Raw genomic sequence first — 26,755 nt, forward strand, 5'->3', positions numbered from 1 at the left:
AATACTCAGTAAGCAGAAACAAGCTGAGTTATGCTTGTTGTGGGAATCATCATTTTCAACTAGCTGAGGATATATAAAAATTGAAACCATAAATGCATGCATTATTTTATGTACTTAATTCCAATTTTTCTTGATCCAATTTAATCAGCTTTGCATCCAAACTACATTTCCCTTTCATAAACTGCAAATGAATGCCTTTCATAATTTTAAAATCCACATCGTTTGGTTTCTTTTTAATCCCGCAGGCTGCCTTTGCCGAATGGCATCATTATATCCCGTCCCTCCCCTAAAAGGTCAGGCCAGGTCTGCCAGGACCCATTTAACTATATTCCTTGTCTCCCCGAAGGACACCATGGCGGGGGGAGAAAAAGAACACCAGAGAACAAACAGCAAGCTAAGTAGCTTACACAGGTATGTGCGTGCCGCAGAACAAGGGACAGCGGCATCATTAAACTTCCCTGTTGATATCTTCCTAAGCCAAAATAAGGAAAACAGCACCACCACATATTTACAATTTCTGAAGTGTTTAGTCATAACATTATCTCATCTGATCCTCACAACACCGTGAAAAAAGCAAAAAGAAAACCCCTTTCCGTCGTTCAGCATTTTGTGACTCCAGAATATATTTAAGGATGCGCTTTTATGGTATAATTTAAAGTCTGGACTATTTAATTGCACTTACAATATTACCCACTTACCACATGCAGAGGATTTACTTATTATTGAAAGCAGAGTATACTTTATGTAAAAAGATTATGGTTATGAGCTGAACATTTAACATTGTTTAAGCTTTCTGCTTTAGCTGTATTCTAAAAATTCAATAATGAAACAGAAAGAGAAATAACTGCCCTTTGAAACTCTGCCTCGACAAAATTAATCCTGTATATTATATCCAGGATTACTTTTCCCAGTTTGGTTTTAACTAAGAAGGGCACCTTCTACAGCCTCTCCTTGCCATCAGGGTACGTTTCATTATATTCAGACTAAATTACTTCAGCTCAAGATCAATCATATTTCCTTTTGACGCTAAATAGCTCCGCCTCACCCTAATGTTCATGACCTTGTGTAGGCGTCTGCAGGGTTCTATGGTCAACTTTTTCCGTCTCTTAGTGCTACTATGATCTGGCTAGTCAATAGTAAGCTTGTTTTTCCCTCTGTACAGAAGAATCCCTCTCCATTCATTCAGATAAAATATTTGAATTTATCTAGACACCAATAAAAAGATCAATTCAAATGAAGATTCAGAGCTGGCAAAAAGCCTTAATATCATTTGTTCTAACCTGACAGTTAATAGTTAATTCTTTGCCTATGAAAAGTATGACCATTTTGCATGTAATTAAAGGGTAATATTTTAAGTGTTAAAAGGAAAACAAATCCTATGGAATATTAATTTTAGGAGGTTTTATTGTGGAGGAAGAGTTGTCTTCTTAATGTTACCTATAATTACAAATCAGAACTTTGTAATGAATAAAGATTAACACATAAATTCTTAGAAAAAACAAAATATAAAAAGGTAAAAAAATACAAAAAGATATCTTGTAGGACATGAATACTTAACCTTCATGGTTTTTTTTCACTCTATATGCAAAAAACAAACAAACAAACAAACAAATTTTAAAAAATCCAGTATCTGGGGCTGATGGCGAAAACACAATCGCAACACTACTGCCAGTGATGAGAGAAAGATAGGAAGATGGCTAATTGGCTTAAAAAAAAAAAAAGTGATGTCAGAGAGCAGAAAGGTCTTTCCTGCCTTAAGTGATGCATCAAACATGAAGGTAGGGCCCTACATGTGAAATTTCCAGACAGTCATCCACTCTATGAGATTATCTCAGGAAAAGTATAGACCCAGCCAGTGAACAGGGCTTTCCTTAAACAAAAAGAAACAGTGTCTCTTTCAATATGGAAACTGTAGAGGATGTAATCAACTCTTGAGGATCAAAGAATGCTTAGAAATTAAAAATGATGGGGGGGGCACCTGGGTGGTTCAGTGGGTTAAGCCTCTGCCTTCGGCTCAGGTCATGATCTCAGGGTTCTGGGATTGAGTCCCACATCGGGCTCTCTGCTCAGCAGGGAGCCTGCTTCCCTCTCTCTGCCTGCCTCTCTGCCTACTTGTGATCTCTCTCTGTCAAATAAATAAAATCTTTAAAAAAAAAATGATGGGATCTGTTTCTCTTGTGTAGTCAATAATATGAAATTCTCAAAGGTCTTATATTTTCCAGAAAACTGACAGCAAATAAGGTTCTGAAGACTTCAGTTAAGGAGCTCATTTTTAAAATATTTACATATAATTAAAGCTGCAGAATTCTATGAGTGGCTCAGAGTAAAATACTAACACACTGAAGAATGAACCAAAGGAAGATTCTGAGAACAAGGTAAGTAGCTCCAACAATAGAAGAGTGTTAAATAACTTACTATACATTCATAAAATGCATACTGTGCAACTATTCACAATGTGTTCTGAAAAATGTCCAAGGAGAGGGGAAGGGTTGATAACATATTGTAAAATGAAAAGTAAAATTACAGAATGAAATATTCTATACGATTGCTATTTAGGAAAGAAATATGACACAGAAAAAAGAGACCAGGAGAACACACACAAAAATCCTGACAGAAATTACCTCTGCTAATGAGAATTTAAATGTCTTCACATTTTCTTCTTTTCCAAATGAAAAGGGGGTAAGATAGGGAAAATTTTTATTTTCAAAAACAGCCATTAAATATACTCTGATCTTTGTCCAATCTTTTTAATAACATGCACAACAAAAAAAAAGTATAATTAGTGCTACTAAGCACCTGCATTAACAGTTGTTTTTCTTTAAGTTATAAAATAGTTCATTCAAATTTAGTTCCCCTATACTTTTTGCCAAATTCACACAAGAACAATGTATTTTTTAAAAAGCATAATGACGTAAGATTTTATCCAAGGTTGCAGTCTTCTATGCCGTCTTCTTCACACATCTAGAAAATGAACTTCATATGCTTGATTCCATATGTTTTGAAGAAAACCATTATAATGAGTGCCCACAATCCCAGAATAAAACCCCCAGGAGGATGCCAATCTTTCAGCTTTGGTTTCTGCAAAGCAAAGAGGACATGGTGAACTTAACAATATTGGGTCAAACAAATACTGATGGAAGACAGAAATTTCACAGCCTATGTTTGAAGGGGGAGTAATTTAACCAAATTAAATGTATTAGAACAGCAGCAACAACAAAAGCTTCTAACTGGGTAAATAGTTCAACGTGGTTCTTATGAAGGTCAGTTTCAGATGCCATTTTGTTTCTTCAAAGAGGCTTCCTTGACTACCCAGCCAAACATCTCTCTTCCATAGCCTACTAGTCCTTTGCACTTTGAATTTATATACTCATTAGTTTGTTGGTTTTTGTCTGTCTCTCCCACTAGACTGTAGCTCTATGAGGGCCCTCTTGCTTGTATTCCCAGCATCCACCTGCCACGGTGCCTGGCACACAGGAGACATACATATACTATACTCATTAAGTCAGTGGAAAAACAAATGTTATCCAATTCCATTTGTTCTGCTATTCAACAAATACTTGTTTGGGGGCCCATACCTTTGGTCATGTTAAGCCCTTGACACAATGTTCCTTCTCCACTCTGCCTACCTGAAACTCACCAACTGAAATGCCAACTCCTTCAGGTTTTCACACCTGATATATTCTTTTCTTTGAATGTGTAGCTCCTTCTACTCTTTTATCTAGTAATATAATTATGTTTATCAGTTATCTCCCTGCAAAATTCCAGGGGGAAAAGTTTGGCTGAGTCCATTTTATATTCCCTTGTCTATTCCTACTCTCAACACCCAGCCAAGTGTCTTGTGTACTTCTTTGTCCAGCAAGGAAAGGCAGGCCAGTCCTCTCCATTTAGTTGTCACTGCAACACCTACATTATGTCCCTGAAATTGGGAGGTCTGCAACTATCATCTTTTTATGAGGTTTACTTCCTGAACTACTGGCCAAGATTGTAAGGACAGTTATGCTATGAGAATCATACATTTTTTTTTAAGATTTTATTTATTTATTTGACAGAGAGATTGTAAATAGGCAGAGAGGCAGAGGGAGAGAGGGGGAAGCAGGCTCCCTGCTGAGCAGAGAGCCAGATGTGGGGCTCAATCTCAGGACCCTGAGATCATGACCTGAGACGAAAGCAGAGGCTTTAACCCACTGAGCCACCCAGGCACCCCCCAAGAATCATACATATTTTTAAAGATATATTTATTTGAGAGAGAGAGTGTGTGATATTGGTGGGGGGAGGTAAAGGGAGAAAGAGAAACCTAAGCAGACTCCATGGTGCTGAGCATGGAGCCCTTTAAGAAAGGGCTCGATCCCACAACCTGAGATCGTGACCCAAGCTGAACCCGAGTCGGTTGCTTAACTGACTGCACCACCTAAGCGTCCCTAGAATCATGTTTTAGAGTAGAGCTGAGTGAAGAGAAACTGTAATCTAAAATTTTCTTTAGTCACCATGTAAACTAGCCAAGGAAGGTTCATAAATCTCTTAGAGGCACCTGCACGTTATAGTTTGGTTTCCCAACCTAACATTCTTTATTCAATCCTAAACTCATCACATTACAAGAGGAAAGAAGGCAGGCAGGCAGGAAGGAAGGAAGGAAGGAAGAGAGGGAAGGAAAGAAGGCAGGCAGGCAGTCAGGCAAGCTTAAATATAAAACAAATCAAGTCAAATCAGCCAGAATTCATTGGTAAGGGCCATACTAGTAATATCCTGCCACATTCTATAGTTATTTATAATCTATACTTTAAAATAGCTGATAGTTGTCTAAAGTATACAACATTAAAAACCCACTAAAAGAATTCAAAGGAATATTTTGATACAATGAAACTATTTTTCTTTTAATTTTATAAATGGAGAAGTTATCTGTGGAAATGCCTGGTTTTCAATTAGGTTATCTTTCTGTAACTTCTTCCTTCTCTTCTGAAATTCTCCTCTCTTGGCTTCAGTGGTACTCTCTCCAGATTTTTCCTCTATTTCTCTAACCATCTGTTTTCAGTCTTCTTTGCTCCTTAAATGCTAGGGGTATCTAGAGCTCTGCCCTCGCCCATTTATTCTTTCCCTTTATATAATCTCCCTGGGTGACAACTGTACCCTGGTTTTGACCTCTGTCAGCAAGCTTATGACTCCCAAATTTGTATCACTAACATGGAACTATATGCTAAAATCCTAGGTTTATGTACAATTAACAGACATCTTTCCTGTTTTCCATCACTGCATCCATATCAGTGGCATATTACCAAAGTGATAAAGCTGGAAATCATTCCTAGCTCCCCCAATTCTCAGACCTTCCCACTTCATGAGTTCCCAATTCTTGCAGGTTTTCTAACTATCATGTCTGTCCTTTCTAAGTTTTCTATTGCCACTGCCACTATCTTAGTTCTAGTTCTTATCATTTCTTGTCAGGGTCACTGAAATAGTGTCCTAACTAGCTTCTCTTCCTCCAAGATGCCTTCTCTTTTCCATGTATCAATCATACTGCTGCTAGACACACTGTCCTAAAATACAAATATATATTTGTATAATATGTATACATATTTGTAATATTAATAAAAGCCTCATATGTATCCATATAGGAATTGTTTGTTTCAAGCACACATTACTTTTGTAATTTAAACAATTAAATAAATAATTTAAAAACAAGGGTTCGGTGTGGTGTGGTTCAAAGAGCATTGGATTTAGAATCAACTGCTTTGGTTTCAAAGGTTAGTTTTAACAGTCAAAGCCCATGTTACCTGTCAGGCCACTTCGTCACTCTTAATTTCTGAATCTATAAAATGGGCATAGTAACACAGACCTTCTGGGAATGAATGAATGCACGATTACATCAATGATGTGTTTTCTGAAAGTGTAGTCTATAACTACCTGTTCCTACCTAGAAAAGTGATGATTTGAAACTCAAAATACTTTTTAGATAACTTTCTTTTGTGTTTGTTAATTATGAGGAGCAGTATCTGCAACAATCTGATTTTTGTATAAATTTTAATTCAAAATTAACTAGTCAAACTAATAGGAGAGAAACCCACCTATTTCCATATCATAATGCAGTTTTTAATCAACCACATAATTTAAATACAACTGACAGTATTGTTTACAGTGGTTATGTGCCACCCTAAGTCTGTCTATTTTCATTCCTTCCAGAAAACTCCCCAAACACCAAAAATATCGTAATGCAATTCTTCCTCATATTACTTTCTATGCAAAACTCTGAAACGGCTCTGATCACATGTGAAATGACGATGATGACAGAGGTTCTTTCCTTCTAGTATCTTACAAGATGGTAAGTCCAGTGGCATTTCAAATGGAAAAGATTAGTGACACACTATGAAAAATCTTAATTTAATTCCAGTAGAAAATTAACATAAAGATTATAGATTAATATACAGATTATAATATTTAGATTACTATAAAGCTCAGTTACATTAAAGATAGGGAAGGTAGATATCACAAGCATGTGACAATGAAAAACAAGTGAGTGAACTAAACATTAGTTACCACTGTGCCTGGTTTTTGTCATGTTTATTTTCTGTTATTCAGACAAATTGTAACCAATGCCAAAGGGATGAAAAAGCTAAATCAAAAATTAGTTTTCCATAAATGGGGAAAAGATTGTCATTATTAGTTATTAATGGAAGCACATCTTTATACAAAAGTTTGAAGATGTTCCCTGGAAATTCAGTTTACGAGTATGGACCTACTGTATATTTTTTCCTGCTTTGTCGAAGATTATTTGACCATAGAGTTGAGGGTCCATGTCTGGTTCTCCACTCTGTTCCACTGGTCTATGTGTCTGTTTTTTTTTTTTTTTAAAGATTTTATTTATTTATCAGAGAAAGAGAGAGGGAGAGCGAGCGAGCACAGGCAGACAGAATGGCAGGCAGAGGCAGAGGGAGAAGCAGGCTCCCTGCCGAGCAAGGAGCCCGACGTGGGACTCGATCCCAGGAGGCTGGGATCATGACCTGAGCCGAAGGCAGCCGCTTAACCAACTGAGCCACCCAGGCGTCCCTATGTGTCTGTTTTTATGCCAGTACCATGCTGTCTTGGTGATCACAGCTTTGTAGTAAAGCTCGAAATCAGGCAACGTGATGCCGCCAGTTTTGTTTCTATTTTTCAGCATTTCCTTAGCAATTGGGGGCCTCTTCTGATTTCATACAAATTTTAGGATCGTTTGCTCCAGCTCTTTGAAAAATACTGGTGGAGGGGTGCCTGGGTAGCTCAGTGGGTTAAGCCTCTACTTTCGGCTCAGGTCATGATCTCAGGGTCCTGAGATCGAGCCCTGCATCTGGCTCTCTGCTTAGCAGGGAGCCTGCTTCCCCCTCTCTCCCTCTGCCTCTCTGCCTATTTAGATCTCTCTCTCTGTCAAATAAATAAATAAATAAAATCTTAAAAAAAAAATACTGGTGGAATTTTGATCAGAATGGCATTAGAAGTATAGATTGCTCTAGGTAGTATAGACATTTTAACGATGTTTATTCTTCCGATCCATGAGCATGGAATGGTCTTCCATCTTTTTGTGTCTTCTTTGACAGTCTCTTCAATAAATGGTGCTGGGAAAATTGGACAGCTATATGCAGAAGAATGAAACTCGACCATTCTCTTACACCATACACAAAGATAAACTTGAAATGGATAAAAGACCTCAACATGAAATAGGAATCCATCAAAATCATAGAGGAGAACATAGGCAGTAACCTCTTTGATATCAGCCACAGCAACTTCTTTCAAGATATGTCTCCAAAGGCAAAGGAAACAAAAGCAAAAATGAATTTTTGGGACTTCATCAAGATCAAAAGCTTCTGCATAGCAAAGGAAACAGTCAAAAAAACAAAGAGGCAACCCACGGAATGGGAGAAGATATTTGCAAATGACAGTACAGACAAAAGGCTGATATCCAGGATCTATAAAGAACTCAAACTCAACACACACAAAACAGATAATCATGTCAAAAAATGGGCAGAAGACATGAACAGACACTTCTCCAATGAAGACATACAAATGGCTATCAGACACATGAAAAAATGTTCATCATCAATAGCCATCAGGAAGATTCAAATCAAAACCATATTGAGATACCACCTTACACCACTTAGAATGGCCAAAATTAACAAGACAGGAAACAACATGTGTTGGAGAGGATATGGAGAAAAGGGAACCCTCTTACACTGATGGTGGGAATGCAAGTTGGTGCAGCCACTTTGGAGAACAGTGTGGAGATTCCTTAATAAATTAAAAATAGAGCTTCCCTGTGACCCTGCAAATGCACTACTGGGTATTTACACCAAAGATACAGATGTAGTGATAAGAAGGGCCATCTGTACCCCAGTGTTCATGGCAGCAATGGCCACAGTTGCCAAACTGTGGAAAGAACCAAGATGCCTTCAACAGATGAATGGATAAGGAAGATGTGGTCCATATACACTATGGAGTATTATGCCTCCATCAGAAAGGATGAATCCCCAACTTTTGTATCAACATGGACGGGACTGGAAGAGATTATGCTGAATGAAATAAGTCAAGCAGAGAAAGTCAATTATCATATGGTTTCACTAATTTGTGGAGCATAAGAAATAACACGGAGGACATGGGGAAATGGAGAGGAAAAGGGAGTTGAGGGAAATTGGAGGAGGAGATGAACCATGACAGACTATGGACTCTGAAAAAAAATCTGAGGGTTTTGAAGGGGCGGGGGGTGGAAGTTGGGTGAGCCTGGTGGTGGGTATTATGGAGGGCACATATTGAATGGAGCACTGGGTGTAGTGCATAAACAATGAATTCTGATACACTGAAAAGAAATAAATTTTTTAAAAAAAGTATTGACCTAATGGGGGGGAAACAAGATTCACATTTTCCCCAATATCCAGGAATCTCTGATTTAGATGGTATTTGAGAACACACACGCACACAGGTTAATGCTTAAAAAATTTAAATAAATATTATCAAAATCTGGCATTAAACTCTTGCCTATACAAGAATAGGCTATAATATATAATACAATCAATTATTCCATAAACCAATTTAATGAATTTCAGTGCTAAAACAGCTCAGGCAATATGAACTTTTGAGTTTAAAAATACTGTAACTTTCAGATAGTATTTAAACTAACCCATGCTTTAAAAAAAAAAAAAAAGTGAACATCACTGAAATTCTATGATTCATTAGAGATTACTGAAATAATAATCATGTAGTTAATAGCAATCTTAATTCTGCAGCTGTAGAAACTCTGGTTACTTTCCAATGAGATGGATTCCCTGAGGTCACAGTTGTACCATTAGATCTGAAACTTAGTCAGAAACAGTTGCCAGGAAGAAGGCAACTACAGCTTCTTTGGAAATCACTATCATTTCTCCCAAGACTAGTCCTGGCAGCTATTTTGATCTATTATTCCAAAGACTGGCTCAGAGAATTCTGGAGGCATTGTCTCCTTGTCCTTCAACAAAATGTGTCCCATATTTTGACCACTGATGCCCAGGAGAGGACCAGAGAGAAGAACAAAGTGCTAGACCTTTGAATGTAATAATGGAGAACTATGAAATGTGGTCACTCCAAAATTATAATGGAATTTATATCTATTTACAGTATAACACTGTACAGGCTAACAGAAGCAAATTTCAGCTTTCAAAATGGCTATTTGCAGATGCTATTTTTTTATTACGTAGTCATTAGATTTTTTGATTAACAAAAAATGGCAAATTATTAATTAAATACAACTTGGACTCTTAGCTTAACATGGCATCTAAGTAGAATCCTCCAGTGCAGCCTTTCCCATCCTCTCCGGAAAATACATATAAAGACATAGAAAGACAAGAGCACATCCTAACTAAAATGAATTTAACCTCTGATGAGACACCTCAGATTATTTCACTATCTCAAAGTCCTAGAAACCAGGTCTACAAACAAATTAATAGTGGCCTGGTTTTCCTGATTAGTGGACACAATGCAAAGGATTGCTTTGCTCTGTGAAACACAGTAAATCTGTCAACTGAGAGAGGGACATTAGCTCTCTCCTTTTTTCTGCCTGCTATTCAAGAGAAATAGTGTTTACAAAGTAGAAGGGTGGCTTTATGAGGCAGCCAGAGTAGTGTAACTCATTCCTATCTGAACGGCAAACCTCTTTATTCCTCTGAATACAATTCCCAGTAAAGAATGAGTCAGAAGGTAGAGGGCAACGGACAATGGTTCACTGTGTCTAAGAAGTTTCAATATCCACATGAGAAGCTCTGAAGAGAAGGGAAAATATGGGAAAAATCCTTTTAGGAGCACATGTTAAGAAACAGATTTTTCCATACACTTCATCTTCTTAAAGTGCCCCCAAACCAGGCACAAGGAGCATGGTAGCAGAGGATCCTGGTTTAGTTTAGCAAAACTACATTTGATGACTGCCTGCCAATCACAGGAAATGTGTAACAGATCATTCTTCAGATGCAGGCCTGAGAAGGCATTCAAACTGAAGTAGAGAGGGAGAAGCATCCACACCCTCTGTTGGCACATACCAACAGCGTTCTAAGAAAAAGGAAAAAACACAGAGAAGTCTATGAGTAAAAATACTCCCACACACGAGAAAGAAATATCCTGAAGATGCAGAGAACATATCTCAGAATAAGATGTAATACAGAACCAAAAGATAATTTTGGAAAAATTTTACTTGGCTTGACTTGAATAAAGATGTCCAAGAAATCAAAAATTTAAAAAAAAATGGTACAAAGAGAAAAATTATACAAGATACAAGGGCAACAGGTTGAGATGAAAAGGGTGCAAAATTAAAATCCACATTGACAAGGAAAATAGTGTCCTAAGCACATCTTTTGAGTCCTTCATTCACCTAATTGTGGCAGATTGGTGGCAAAAAATGGCCCAATTCTCCGTACTTCCCTTGTATCCATGCCCTTTGCAATATGTGCCATTATAGCAACTCTCACCAAGAAATAGAATTTATATCCTTGCTCCTTGAATCAGCTGGCCTTGTGACATTTTTTGGTCGACAAAATGCAACACAAGCAAGTGTCCTAATTCCAAGGCTTTGCTTGCTTCTGCTTTATCAGAAATCTGCTACCACGATGAAAAAATATCTAGGCAAGACTTCTGTAGAAAAAGACATCATATAGAAAAGAACTCAGGATCCCCGTAAAAGAACCAGCCAATTCCCAGAAGCAGACCGGCTAACCAACCCAGGACTGACCACAAACTCACAAGGGAACTCAGCCAAGAACAGAACTACTTCGTTAAACTTGGCCTAACCTGTCAACCTGCAGAATTATAAGCTAAGAAAATGGTTGATACTATAGGCCACTATGTTTTAGATTTTTTTTTTTAAGATTTTATTTATTTGAGATAGAGTGAGAGAGCACAAATGGTGGGAGGGGCAGAGGAAGAGAGAGAGGCAGGCTCTCCATTGATCAGGAAGCCTGACGTTGGGCTCCATCCCAGGACCCTGAGATCATGACCTGAGCCACAGGCAGACTTAACTGACTGAGCTACCCAGACGCTCCTAGAGTGTTTTATTAAGCATCAAAAGCTATGGAATACAACCACTGATGTAATTAATGTAGAAGGAACACCCTGATCCTTTATTATCATAAGAAAATAAAGTTCCCATCTACATATATGTGGCTTCAGATTTCTGCAGGAATGGTATAATTAAGAACAGCTTAAAGGCAACTAATCAACCTCTTGTCCACCATGAACTTCGCTGAGGTGAGGGAGGTCTGACAAAATAACCTCCTCTGACCTGCTAGAATAAGAATTCCTGCCCCCTTAACTCATCTAACTTTCACAAAGGACTTCAACTAGCATCTGTCACACCTGAACAGTTATCCAGAGCCAGACTCTCATGAAGCCATCCTGGAAAAATACCCGCTACTGGTCTTCTAGAGGTACAGTTCATGAATGTTCTTTGCACAACTTCCCCAGTAAAGGAGCTATATGGATGCTCTTCCAGCTCTCTCTTATAGCCTGCCTGGAAAAAGACGGACTCTACTTGGCACCACGCCAGGAATCGCTTGCCCTCCAGGAAATGAAGTAGAGGAACCCAGAGATCAATTCACCTAGCTTCCTCTAGCCTTCCTCCTCCCACCCACAATCTAGACCGGAAGTCTAGCTCCTTTCCTTTTTAGTTAGTAATTAGTGTTACCCAGCTGTTGCCCCCTGCTGGGGAAATGATGATCTCCCAGGATTTTGATGCACCTCACTCATGGTAAATTTGCAAAGCAATTAATCTTATCTAAGATAATTAAAGATGCTTTATTTTTTACTATAATTTGTTAAATATAAAATTGAACACAGTTTTTCCTTATCTATGATTTTAGTTTTTCTGTGACAAGAACATCCACTGTCAACATTATTACTTAATATTGCTCTGGGATTTCCAGCCAATCTAGACATAACTTCTAGTAAGGAGAAGTAAATTTTCATTTGCAAATATTATGATTAGATATCAACAAACTCTACAAAATCAATCCATAATTATGAACAATAAAGAGCTCAGATTTGAGGTAAATATAAAAAAGTCTTTCAATATGTTACCAAAAATGAGTAAAAAAACAGAACAGAAAAAAAATTCCATTCACAACAGCAATAAAAAACAAAATAACATAAATAGCCATGAGATTTAAGGTAAACAATCCAAATTACCCTATAAAAACAAGTAAACAGTCCTGAATATAAAAAAAGATATGATAAAGCTAATCTATAATTTTGTTCTCATGCAAAATAGAAAGATCAATGCAACAGAATAGAAAGCAGGCAATCAAGCCCAGTAGCCAAGAATTTAGTACACAGTAAAAGAGCTATCACAGATCAGTGGGCAAGAAATTATTCTTACTGGTGCTCTGGATTGACATTTGGTAAAAACAGTCCTGTTTCTAGCCCAACATTATAAAACAAAATACACTTTACATGGTTTAGAATTAGATATAAAAATATTAGATGTAGAATCTTTTTTAAAAATCTTCTTTGTGAAGTGGTACCTAGGGACACATCCTAACGGTAGCTATGTTAAAAGAACCAGTGGAGAGAGGCACCTGGGTGGCTCAGTCAGTTAAGTGTCTGCCTTTGACTCAGGTCATGAGCCCAGAGTCCTGGGATCAAGTCCTGTATCTGGCTTCTTTGCTCAGTGGGAAGCCTGCTTCTCCCTCTGCCTGCCGCTCCCCATGCTTGCTCTCTCTCTCTCTCTCTCTTTCTCTGACAAAGAAATAAATAAAATCTTTTTTTAAAAAGTACCAGTGGAGAGCAGTGGCAATGGAAACTCATTGTGAGGAGCAGAACACATGAATCAAAGGCCCTGCGAGCTGACTCAGAAAGGACTTCTTAGGAGAACTGGCCCTTGAAAAACGTGCAATATTTCAGTTGGTGGAGAGCAGAGCAGTGCCTTTTAGGCACTGCTGAAAGGCAGAAGGAAGGTGATGGAAGATCCATGATGGTGGAGATTTCATCTGTTAGTTTGCTGCTGAGCCCCCAGGACGGTAGCAACTGGGAAACACTGTTTAAAGAATGGATGCTCTTTGGGCATAGCAGGTATCAAGGGCTAGAAAGATTCATCCTGTAAATGCCCAGTTGTGAGTTGGGATTTGAGATAAGAAGCTTCTACTAGCTTGAGTCAGTGCCCACCCACAGGTGAATGGAGCAAAAAACAGATAAAATGTAGGAGAATTTGCACACTAAAGGGATTTATAAATCTAAAAGCAATAAAGGAAAATCAAAAAGAAAAGGTGAAGAGATTCTTAAACGAACTTTTCTGAAAGCTCTGTATTTTGCAAAGTGTACAAATCAAAAGGTGAATAAATGGGAAAATATGACAGAAAGGGGTTAAGTTTAGTACATGAAGATCTTCCTGAAAACAGTAAGACACAAAGATTTATTAATAAATGGAATAAGGAAATGAAAATTTTCACAAAATAATTACAAATGGCTAATTAGCATAGAAAAAACTCAATCATCTTGATTACAAAAAATTAAAAATTGGGGCACCTGGGTGGGTTAAAGCCTTTGCCTTCAGCTCAGGTCATGATCCCAGGGTCCTGGGATCGAGCCCCACATCGGACTCTCTGCTCAGCAGGGAGCCTGCTTCCTCCTCTCTCTCTCTCTCTCTCTCTGCTTGCCTCTCTGCCCACTTGTGATCTTTGTCTGTCAAATAAATAAGTAAAATCTTAAAAAAAAAAAACAATATATTGGGCGTCTGGATGGCTCAGTGGGTTAAATTGCTGCCTTCGGCTCAGATCATGATCTCAGCGTCCTGGGATCAAGTCCCGCATCAGGCTCTCTGCTCGGCAGGAAGCCTGCTTCCCTCTCTCTCTCTCTCTCTGCCTACTTGTGATCTCTCTCTGTCAAATAAATAAATAAAATATTAAAAAAAATAATATATTAACTATTTCTTCATCTTTTAAAAATTAAACTAGTAAATGTTAATGAGGATGGTCAACTTTTCAGAAAAATAATTAACAGATTTAGAGGTCTTTAAAATATTTGTATCTTTCCATTCAGAGGAACTGTTACACTCTGAGCTAGGATCTATATTAAGAAATTAAAAAATGCTAATAACCGTTTTACACAGATTTTCTTCTCAGTGTTATTTACATAATAAAAAACAGAAAACAATCCATATAAATAATAATACAGGAAATATGGTACACCTACATACACAGTAATCAAAAATGTTCTCAAACAATTTTAATGATTTAGAAACATGCTTATGTTGTAATAATAAAATAAAAGATTCAAATTATGTATAAAATATGATCTATAACAATATTCAAAGAAAAGGAATATATTAAGGTCTTAATAATATTTCTCTGGAAGAAACAGAATTAGGTAGTCTTAATCTCTTCTCTAAACTTGTATATACATTTGGAAATACATTTTCTACAATGGATATGTATTTCTTTAATAATTCTGTGTGTGTGCAGGGGGAAAGGGAATATATAGGAAAAACTTCTCTTGAAAGAATCCACTTTAGGTGTGCCTGGGTGGCTCAGTCAGTTAAGCATCTGCTTTTGACTCAGGTCATGATCTCAGGGTCCTGGGATCAAGCTGGAACCCCACATCAGGTTTCCCTGATCAGCAGGGAGTCTGATTATCCCTCTCCTGCCTGCCACTTCCCTTGCTTGTGCTCGCTCTCCCTCTCTCCCTCTCTCTCACTATCAAATAAATAAATAAAATCTTAAAAAAAAAAAAAAGAAAAAGAAAGAAAGAATCCACTTTGAAGAATCTTCATAAACTCATCTTTTCCAAATTAGGAGATGCACTGCAATAATACTGTTTAGTAGTTGATATCCTAACTTTAAGAAAAAGTAACATGAATAGCATGACAACATAATAAAGTGATTTTTCAGTATGTATTTAATGATACCCCTGGAGTATAACAAGATTGCTATTTTTAAAACAACTATAGGTAATATTTTAGACACTCTACAATGATTTTCCTTGCAATCAAATGACAGATTGGTATAATTACTGCATTTGGTAGTAAAGCTGCATTTGAGGTAAGTTCATATTAAAATGTAGCTTATAATTTCATTTGTGTCCATATTAGAACTTCTCGTAAAATGACTGATTTTATGTAGTTAAAGTACTTTACAGACTGCTATTAAATACAGTCCTATTTTTTTTAACCTTTCACAATAACAGCTATAATACAGAGGTGAAAAGCACACATAAAACACTGCAATGTGTCGTGAGCGAACACTTAAGAGCTTAAGGGCCACCCATTATTGAAATGCCTAATATTTCAAATTAAAAAGATAGGTAACTAAGCAACACCGCATTGCCAATTGTGCACAATATTCAGCCTCCCCTTTCATGTTGCTAGGAGAACATTACCACAGAACTGCAAAATAGTTAACAGAGCAGAGATCTAAGCACTAAAGTTATGTACAGAGAAGAAACTGAAGATTTTCAAAATTATATGTGTTTACTGGGAAGCACACAGAAAATTTCCAAAGTTTTGATGAAATTCTTTTCTTAAAATATAATGATCACATCAGTTCAGTTAAATTATATTTTAAAGGGGTGCCTGGGTGGTTCAGTGAGTTAAAGCCTCTGCCTTTGGCTCAGGTCATGATCCCAGTGTCCTAGGATCAAGCCCCGCATCAGGCTCTCTCCTGGGCAGGGAGCCTGCTTCCCTCTCTCTCTCTGCCTACTTGTGATCTCTGTCTGTCAAATAAATAAATAAAATCTTTTAAAAAAATTACATTTTAAAGAAAAAAATACAGTATACTGAAACTACAATTCTAATAACTTTAGAAAAGAGCTGTTTGTTTTCAACTGTTTGATCTGTGGTGGTTTATTAGTATTTCCAGTCTCTATCTTCTTTATAAAATATAATTTGTACTTTTCAAATTATATTAATAGTATAAATCAAACTGTGGTCAGCAGAATTCTAAGTCAGCCCCCAGATTCCCTCTCCCTGATGTACATTCCCTGTGTAAATCCCTTCCCCCTGAGTGTGGACAGAACTTGTAAATTTGATGGGCTAATCTCTCCTATGATTAGGTTACATTATGTATCAAAGATGAAGGGATTCTGAAGATATTATTAGGGTCCCTAATCAGTTGATATTCAGTGAATAAAAAACGAGATTATCCTGGGGGGAGGGACTGACCTAATAAGGTGAGCCCTTTGTTTTTTTTTAATTATTTTTTTAAAGAGTTGATTTTTTTATGACAGAGAGAGATAGCAAGAGTGGAAACAGAACCACGAGGGAGCTGGAGAGAGAGAAGCAGGCTCCCCAGTGAGCAGGGAGCCCGATATGGGGCTCAGTCCCAGGACGCTGGGATCATGACCTGAGCTGAAGGCAGACATTTAATGACTGAGCCACCAAGGAGCCCCAAGGTGAGCCCTTTAAAAGAGTCTACATATCAGAGACAGAAGTCAAAGAGATCAATATATTAGACACTGCCGAGATGCTCTCCTGCTGCTCATGAAGAATCAAACGGCCATGTTGTGGCATGAAGGACAGGCAGGGAAAGCAAGCAGCCTCTTAGAGCCCAGGGCCTCAGTCAGCCCTACAACCGGGGGAAACTGAATTCTGCCAATAACTAGTAAACTTGGAAGAGGACCCTAAGCCTCAGATGACACTGCTATCCTGGTTGACACCTTAATCAAAGAACTGTTATTAATGCTCTTAAATCACTAAGTTTGTTTGTTACACAGCAAGAGAAAACTAATTAACAATGAAGACTTAAAATGAAACTAACTATTCATTAGTCCTGGCAACTCTTCCTTGGGTGAATAACTGATTAAGATACTAACTTTATATGCTTAAAAAAATAAGTGAAGAGAATGAAATATTCTACTCTAATTGCTCCTATTCTTCCATATCTATTCATTCTCTAAAATCCTGCTCAAATCTCACCTCCAGCTGAAGCCTGTTCTCATACCCCAGTAAGAATTAATTTCTTTTTCTCTAGGCACCAATGGTAATTGGGTCCTATCTTACAAAACAGTCAGTTTATGGGTGTTAGTCTACCACACTGTGATCTGTTAGTGATACCTTATCCATTTCTGAACCTTATCAAGGTTTCACAGTCCTCAAATAAAATAGAGCAACCAATTTGTCTTAGTTACATATTATTTTCTTCCTGAAAATAAGAAATACAAATATTCAACTATTAAGTACTAATTTGCTAGTTTATACTCTTGGTTTTATGACTGAAGGAAAAAATTAAGAATTGCATTAATCAATTAACAATATAATCTATTTTAAGTATCCAGTGAGAAATTAAAAACATTATTTAGTAAATGTGAAAACAATTTGAAGTTTGAAATACACGAATCTGTTTTTTTAGTTCTTAGTTCTTTTTGTTTTGTTTTTTTTTTTTTTAAGATTTTATTTATTTATTTGACAGAGATCTCAAGTAGGCAGAGAGGCAGGCAGAGAGAGAGGAAGGGAAGCAGGCTCCCTGCTGAGCAGAGAGCCCGATGTAGGGCTCGATCCCGACCCTAGGATCATGACCTGAGCCAAGGGCAGACGCTTTAACCCACTGGAGCCACCCAGGCACCCCTTAGTTCTCAGTTCTTGAGACAGAACCCACTGTTCCCACAAATAAATAATAAAAGCACATTTATCAACAGTTATTTATCTGTGTCTGTGAAGAGGTAATCAGAGTACTGCTTCTGCCGATGTTAGGTTTAATGCTACAGGAACTACCAGCCCATTCTGGACAAACAGAAAATAATACAGAAGGTAGGAAACAATGGTTTTCAGGTACTGGACAATTTGCAGTAGTTTTCTGACCCCTGGTAGAATGGAAACAAATAAAACGAGTCTTTTGAGTGCCCAAGCCTATTGCCTGACGAAAGCTCCCAAGCTTCAGCACAAGGAGGGGGACCCAAACAAAACCTGGCAGTCCTGCTGAGTTAAGGAGACATACAGGGAGGTTTGAGCAGCTAGAATTTGCAGGGCAGACTACTGAAGAGGAGGGAGCAGGACAGAGCTCCAGAGGTTTGTGAAGGGTCTTCTGGAGTCTTCTGTACAGTGCTCATTTCTGCATGCACAAAAAGAAGCTGACAGAGGAAAACAACACAAAACACCAAAACCAACAGGCCAAACACTCCTAAAATTCATAATATGCAGAGCACCTGTCACAGCTCATATTGGGTCTAACGCAGAATAAGGCAGGATAAATCAGAAATAGTGGGGCTCTCTCCCCATCCCACCTTCCAGAGAAGGATCTGCTCTGGTTCTGCCTCTAACAACTGAAAAGCAGTTCTTAAAGGGATCAAACTGATCCCAGAACAAAATCTAACACTGCTACATGAATGAACAAAAATCCCAAATCCAAGAGCAACAACAAAACTTAAAATACCTAGCATCCAATTAACAAAAATTCATGGAAAGGAGAAAAATATGACCCAGAGCCAGGAGAAAAATCTATCAATTAAAACAGACTCATACCTGAGAATGACGGATTTAGTAGACAGGGCTTTCTTTTCAGATAGCTATTATAAACTGGATATAAAGAAAACCATGAACATGTGAGGAGAGAAAGAGAATACATCAATAAGGCCCACACAGGATTTCCAGAGATGAAAATACGATACAGAAAATGAAAAAATATACTGAATGGAATTAACAGATTAGACACTATAGAATTAGCAAGAAACTATTAAGAACAACAAAAATTATTCATAATGAAGCACAGAAAGAAAAAGAGCAGCAAAAAGAATAAACAGAGTGTGGCCTGTGGCACCATCTCAAGCCAGATCACATCTGTGCAGCTGGAGTCCCAAGTGGGGAGGGAGAAAACTATCTAAAACAAATATGACTGAAATGTTTCCAAATTTCATAAAAACTATAAACCACCAAACCCACAAAGCTCAACACCAGGCATAACAGATATGGACCACGCAAAAGGATAATCACAATCAAAATGCCAAAAAAACAATGATAAAGAGAACATCTTAAAAGCAATCAGATGAAAAGAGATTTGTTCTTAGACAGCAGGGTTCAGCAAACCACAGCACATGTGCCAGTCATGTGATTTTGATAAAGTTTTACTAGAATACAACCATACTCATTCACTTTTTCATATTATCTATTGCTGCTTTTTTTTTTTTTTAAGATTTTTTATTTATTCATTTAACAGAGAAGACACAGTGAGAGAGGGAACACAAGCAGGGGGAGTGGGAAAGGGAAAAGCAGGCTTCCTGCCGAGCAGGGAGCCCAATGTAGGGCTCAATCCCAGGACCCTAGGACCAGGACCTGAGCCGAAGGCAGCCTCTTAACTGACTGAGCCACCCAGGCACCCCTCTACTGCTGCTTTTATGCTACATCAAAGTTGAGTAGCTGCAACAAAGGCCAGATAACCTTCAACCCTAAAGTATCTACCACCTGGCCTTTTAAGAAAAAGGTACAAAGGAACAAAGAATGATTGAAGGAGGCCAGATAGTAGAAAGACAACTTAAAGCACTAAAAGAAAAGATCTGTTAACCTAGAATTCTAGGGAAAATGTACCAAGTGAAAAAAAAATCTTTCAAGGATGAAGGTGAAATAAGGCATTTTTTAGTAAAATGAAAGCTTTGAGAATTCAACAGATCTATACTATAAGATAGTATATACCAAATACCTACACTCTGTAAGGTATATCTATCATAGATTCAGACTAGGAGGAATGTTAAGAGAAGTTCTTCAGGCAGAAGGAAAATTATATCAGAAATGCAATCTTACACAACTGAATGAGGAGAGATAGAAGTGGTAAAGAGGTAGATAAATATAAAAATATTTTTCCTCTTTTTCATGTTTCTTTAGAAGGTAATTGACTAAACCAATAATGACAATAATGTAGTATAGGGATCGTAACATGTAGAATCAAAACATACAAAAACAGCAGCACAAAGGACAGGAGGGAGGGATTAAGAATATACCATTATAAAGTTCTTATATTATACATACATAGTATAATATTATTTAAAGGAACTGTAATAAAGATGTATATATTATACATCCTAGAGCAACACTGGCAACAAAGTAGATTCACTAACAAACCAAAAATAGAAATAAAATGGAGTCATACAAAATACTCAATCCAAAAGAAGGCAGGAAGAGCAGGAAAAAGAAACTAAAAACAGATGGAGCAAATAGAAAACAAATAGCAATATGGCAGATTTAAACCAAACCAGTGTTAAATGCAATTTAAATACTGATAAGTACATTAAGTGGAAGGATCTTAATACTCCAATTAAAAGGAAAATATTGCAGATTGACTAATTATATAAAATTCAATGATATTCTGTCTATAAGAAACTTACTTTAAATTTAAGACACAGATAGATTAAAAGTAAACAAATGAAAAAAGACATACCATGGAAAAGAAAGCTGGGCAGGCTATATTAACATTAGAACAGAGTAGAATTTAGAACAAGGGATATTATAGGGATTAAAAATGACCTCACACTGATAAATAGATTAATCAAAAAGACACATGAATTCTAAATCTGTTTATTCTTCAATAGAACTTCAAATACATAAAGCAAAAACTGACAGAAAAGGAAAAAATTATAATTGTACATTTCAGCACGCACTTAGAATTAGCAAGTATTTACTGATTGATGGGACTCATTGGCAGAGGGAGTGGGACAGAGATTCCTACTGTGAGGCTCCATCTCACAGCTCTGAGATCATGACCTGAGCTGAAACCAAGAGTTGGAGCCACCCAGGTGTCCCAGAACTAATAAGTTTAAAAAAATCAGAAAGAATATAGAAAACTTGGGGTACTTGGGTGGCTCAGGATCCTGGGATCAAGCCCTACATTGGGCTCCCTGCTTTGCGGGAGGCCTGCTTCTCCCTCTCCCACTCACCCTGCTTCTGTTTCCTCTCTCACTGTGTCTCTCCGTCAAATAAATAAATAAAATCTTTAAAAATATATATAGAAAACTTGAATATTATCAACAAATCTGATAGAGTTGATATTATTTCACTCCACCCAATAATAGTAGGATACAAAGTCTTTATAAGTACACATAGAACATTCTCCATTACAGACCAAACTGGGATCTGTAACAGAAGTCTCAATAAACTTTAAAGGACTAAAATCATACAAAGTATTCTACATGGTGGAATTAAACTAGAAATCATTAACAAAAGATATATTTGGAAAATCCCCCAAATACTTGGAAATTAAATACATTTCTACATAATCCAAAAATAAATCACAAGGGAAATTAGAAATTATTTTGACTGAATGAAAATGAAAATACATTTCAAAATGTGTGGGAGGCAAATAAAGTATGCTTACAGAGATATGTGTAGCTTTAAATATTTGTATAAAAAAAAAAAAGAAATTTCTTCACTCAGTACTCTAAGATTCTACCCAAAGAAACTAGAAAAAGAAGAGCAAATGAAACCCATGGTAAGCAGAAAAAAGAAAAAAAAATGGAGTTCAATAAAAGTGAAACAAAGAAATACAGAAAAACATCAATACTAAAAAGTGCTTCTTTGAAAGTTAGTAATATTGATAAAACTTCTGGCAAAACCAACTAAAAGAAAAAAAGAGAAGAATCAAAGAGGGGACAAGATTATAGATTATGCAGACATTCAAAAGATAGATGACACAAAAATAACTTTATGGCAATGAATTTGACAGTGTGTGCCCTGGATGATACACACTGCCATCTTATCTAGTTTTAAGGCAGAGAGTAAAAAAGACATGTATTTCTGTAAAGTGTACACAGATTTCCATATTCTTAATGCATATAGAAAGGAAGAGAGCTTCCGTCTAGAATGAAGGGAATTTTCAGTCAAAGTGAAAAACAAAAGGGATATTTTAGAATGCCTAGGGAAGAACCCAAGAGAATCAAGTAGAAATTGCAGGTAATAAAGCCCAACACTTTTTAAATGTTTATCATATGCCATGCATTATTATAAGTATTTTAAAAGCATAGCCTTTAAGATAAATAGTATTATTACCCTGCTTTAGAGATGAAGAAAAGGTTTTGGAGCAGGGCTCTTCCTTTCTCTGCAAAGGGCCAGATAATAAATATTTTAGGCTTTTCCAGCCATATAATCTGTTCCAAGTACTCAGCTCTCCCCCATAGTACAGATTATTTCTAGTAGAATAAATGAATGAACACACACACACACACACACACACACACACAAAGGGGCGCCTGGGTGGCTCAGTGGGTTAAGCTTCTGCCTTCAGCTCAGGTCATGATCTCAGGGTCCTGGGATCGAGTCCCACATCAGGCTCTCTGCTCAGTAAGGGGCCTGCTTCCCTTCCTTTCTCTCTGCCCCCCTCTCTGCTGTAGACAATAGTATGAAAATGGATTTAGGTGTGTTCCAATAAAACTTCATTTACAAAAACAGGTGGCAGGCTAGATTTGATCTGTGGGCTACAGTTGGCCATCCCATGCGCTAGAGGAAGGCTGTTAATGAGTTCGGAACAGACCACCCCAAATCAGCCTGGCATATTGATTATTTCTAACTGAAAGCACTTGGGAAACAGCAATGCATGATCTTCCTAATGATCTACCTAAAAGCCAATCAAAAAATTTCCCATGAAAAGGTGCTTTCTCTGTTCCAGGAAGAAAACAATTTTATCACTGGTACTGGCAGTCAACACCAAAATCAATCTATACAAACTAGCCTACTGAAATAGCCCTTACCTTCCATCAGTTTCCATCTGATATTTCCTAGTCATTTTCCTACAATGTACTGCCCCTATTCCAAGCTTCTCTGTCTCATCCCTTCTCCACAAAAGCACTATTTCTTTATTAAAATATATACATCCTCACTGCTTCTTTGGTATTCCTTTTCCTTATAAATACCTCACATGCACATGAAAATACTAAATAAAATCTGTATGTTTTTCTCCTGTTTATCTGTCTTATTTTTGTTTAATTCTCAGGCCCAGCCACAGAACTTGAGAGTAAAAGAAATATTTCCCTTCCCTAAAGTTGTATAGTGATTTAGAGCTGTCTGATTTTGTCCTTTACTGCATAATCTTTTGGAGGGTTATCATCTATGAGATGTAACTATTGGATGGAATTTTAAAAGTCTAGATTCTACAAAAGCAGTGGGAAATCAGTATCCTTACATTATTTTATGATTTCAAACCACTAGGAAAATTTTCTCTGATGTGAAAATTATCAGTGGGATTAATTATTACGACTTACTTCATCTGAAAATCCAAAAAGTACATTTAATTATATTTTGTTGTACCAAAAACTCCCCAAATACAATAACAAAAATCCCACTAATACGCCAATAATGAATAATGCTTGCCTTCAGTTGTACAACTATTTCTAAATGGGTAAATGGTTAAGAAAAAAATTACTATAATGGACTTTGTGACTTTACTATTTAAGAAAAAATTAAATCCAAATCTTTGTTTTTAGGCATAATTTTCATAACTTCTTCAGTGTGAATCTCCCAAGAGAATCATCAAAATGCTTTTAAGTGTTAAATTGGCAACTTCTCTTTTGAAATATATAGTCTAAAGAACAAATGAGGAAGCCTCTTTGTGCTTAAGTGAAGTCATTCTTCAGAGACAAAAATTAATTTGTTAATTTTTCTGCAATATCATTTGCTTAGTCCTAAAAAGATTATAAACTAAATTTCTTTTAAAATAAATTATCTAGGGTGGCTCAGTTGGTTAAGTGGTTGCCTTGAGCTGAGGTCATGATCCCGGAGCCCTGGGACCAAGTCCCACACGGGGCTCCCAACTCCATGGGGAGTCTGCTTCTCTCTCCCCTCTCATGCTCTCTCACTCTGGCTCTCTCTCTCAAATAAATAAATAAAATCTTAAAAAAATTTTTTTAATTATCTAAAGTTTGAGAAAGTATTTTTAACAAAAGTAGTCACTTTTAGTCATGGTAGTTATTATAAAATTGTTTAACATATTTGCACAACAAAAACAAATCTTAAAATTGTTTTTCCCATACTAGACTAGTAATGATCTTGCCCGTGGAAAACCATATACAAGTAATGATCTTGTATATGGTTTAATCAATGACAAAACTCTCACACAGTCCTCTTCTACTTCGATACTAGTTGAAAATGGCAGGCTAAGGCTTATAGTCTATTAACAATTACTAATTTATTTTATTTTTGGCAGAAACACAGCCAACAGAGATGTGCTAAGTAAACAAGTAAAATAGGAGGCTGAAAACTCTTAAAAATGAGTTGTTAACATGTCAGTTAAATCTTCTTTATCACAGACTGACAATTTTAGATATAGTAAACAGTTATTTACTAGAATAAAAGTTTTAATTGGTGCCTAACATATTCATTTATAATTATTACATATCTCTAGCAATGTTATAGAATTAATAACACTACCTAAAAGAAAACATGTATATTCCACAAGATTAAGATGTCTACTGGTACATTTTAAACTAAAAATCTCTCAATCAAAATTAGGTAACATGGATATTATTTTCACAAAGTATTAATAACCTTGGAAATAGAACTGGTGAAAAAAAAAGACACAAGCAAAATCAGACAGTTAAATACCTTGATCAGGTACTGATAATAAATATATCTGAATGCAGATCAAAGTAAAAAAAATCTTTCAAAGAAATCTGTGCTTATCTAAAACTTATCAGAAATTATGATTAAAATATACTACATGAATTACCCACTAAACTTGGTTGGTACAACGAAATGAAGGTTAATTCTGAATGTTAAAAATTTGTAACTAAAGATATTGATTCCTTTAATATAAAAAATGACATTTCTGACATGCATATACCAGTTTTAAAGTGAATAATCTAAACTCCCATTGGGAAGCACATTAAGGTGATTTCGGGTCAATTTGGATGACAGATTAAATAACTCCTACTTAAACTATTTTGATCCGTTGCTAGTCAGTATCTAACTACTGCCAAGTATGTAGCATAAAGCTGAAGGGTACTGAATCTCAGCATGTCTATCCAAATAGCCAGTTTCTGGATCTATATGGGAAGGGATTCTTTGGGGTTTTTTATCCCATGTTATCCCATGTTATTTTATCCCATGTTATTTTTATCCCATGATATTTCTGCTTTTTGTGGATCCCTGGGTTTAACTGCTGTCAAGTTCATTATGATAGGCATATAACAATGACAGCCAACTGATACAAGCAATGATGTATTTCCCTCACTTTTTAAAAGATTAAAATGTTAACTTACCTTATTACACTGTAGTTTAAAACCTTCCTCTTAGAAGCACAGGATGCACAGGGCATGAGTTATCTGGTCCTACTTTCCTCATTGTATATTTTTTCTCCCTTGCACAGATTCTCTTAAAATTGGGTACAAATACATAGCTAGGGAACTAGCCAAGGAGCACATTGCTTTTCTATTTCCTGAAGCTGGAAAAGGATATATCTCCTCACATCTAGTCCTTTTTGCCTTAATCCCCATAAAGTCAGCATTTACTCATTCACCAACAATCCTCCACCAAAGCAAACTTAATGCCCCTAATTATGGATTACACTTAAAACTTAAGACAAATAGTCAGAAAAATCTAAGAGGACATCAGAAGCTATGTGATACATTTTGATATAATGGAATATAGAAAATGAAAATATTCTATTTGGCATATTTACAAAATTAAAATGAATTTTAAAAGGCAAAAATTCAATTTAGAACCACCATTACAATTATATCATAGTATCCTAATAAAATGAAAATTCATTATAACATATATTTAAACAAGTCTTCACTATGTATACAAAATATTTTAAAAGAAGAATTAAAATTTTGTATTTTCTAGGGAGAGACACCAAAATGCTTTCTGAAAGCTTTTTGTCTTAGTAACTAAGATGAGGAAGCTGCACTGCAAAGGGAGTAAAGTTAATTATTATCAAATTCTTAATATTTAAAGTAAGACAAAGGGTCAAATGCCTAAATTTCATTAAGGATATTTATTTTCTAAATGTGACAAACTCTAAATTACTTCAATTTATTAAATAAATGTGTATTTGTTTTTAATCACTGATTGTTTATCTTAGTTGTGTATAGAAAATTCTCAAGTGCTCAAGGTCCAGTCACAAAAGTTAGAAATCATCAAGGCCCTATGACACTCATCTTTCTTACACCTTTGGACAAGCCACTATCTGTTAGGCCTCTCTCTGTGGTGGGGAACAGATAAAGTATTAGTACAGGCTAACAGTAAATGAATTATATTCCAAATGTCCCTCTTATCGTTTTTTTTAAAAAGATGTTTTTAAAAATCCTGTTATAAATGGTTGTTAGATGATCAGGACAGGTCACAGAAGGCTATCAAACTCTTAACGTTGCTCGTCTATCAGAA

General features: G+C 36.5%; 1 protein-coding gene across 1 annotated transcript in view; it reads right to left on the reverse strand.

The window, feature by feature from the left end:
- Positions 1–2,680: 2,680 nt before the first annotated feature.
- Positions 2,681–26,755, reverse strand: part of PIGK (phosphatidylinositol glycan anchor biosynthesis class K) — a 132,446-nt gene continuing 108,371 nt past the window's right edge. The window contains exon 11 of the mRNA XM_059135731.1: positions 2,681–3,078. Coding sequence (XP_058991714.1) covers positions 2,962–3,078 — 117 coding nt within the window. The 3' untranslated portion in view covers positions 2,681–2,961. The remainder of the gene's footprint in view (positions 3,079–26,755) is intronic.

Source organism: Mustela lutreola, chromosome 10, assembly GCF_030435805.1.
Source record: "Mustela lutreola isolate mMusLut2 chromosome 10, mMusLut2.pri, whole genome shotgun sequence".
NCBI lineage: Eukaryota > Metazoa > Chordata > Mammalia > Carnivora > Mustelidae > Mustela > Mustela lutreola.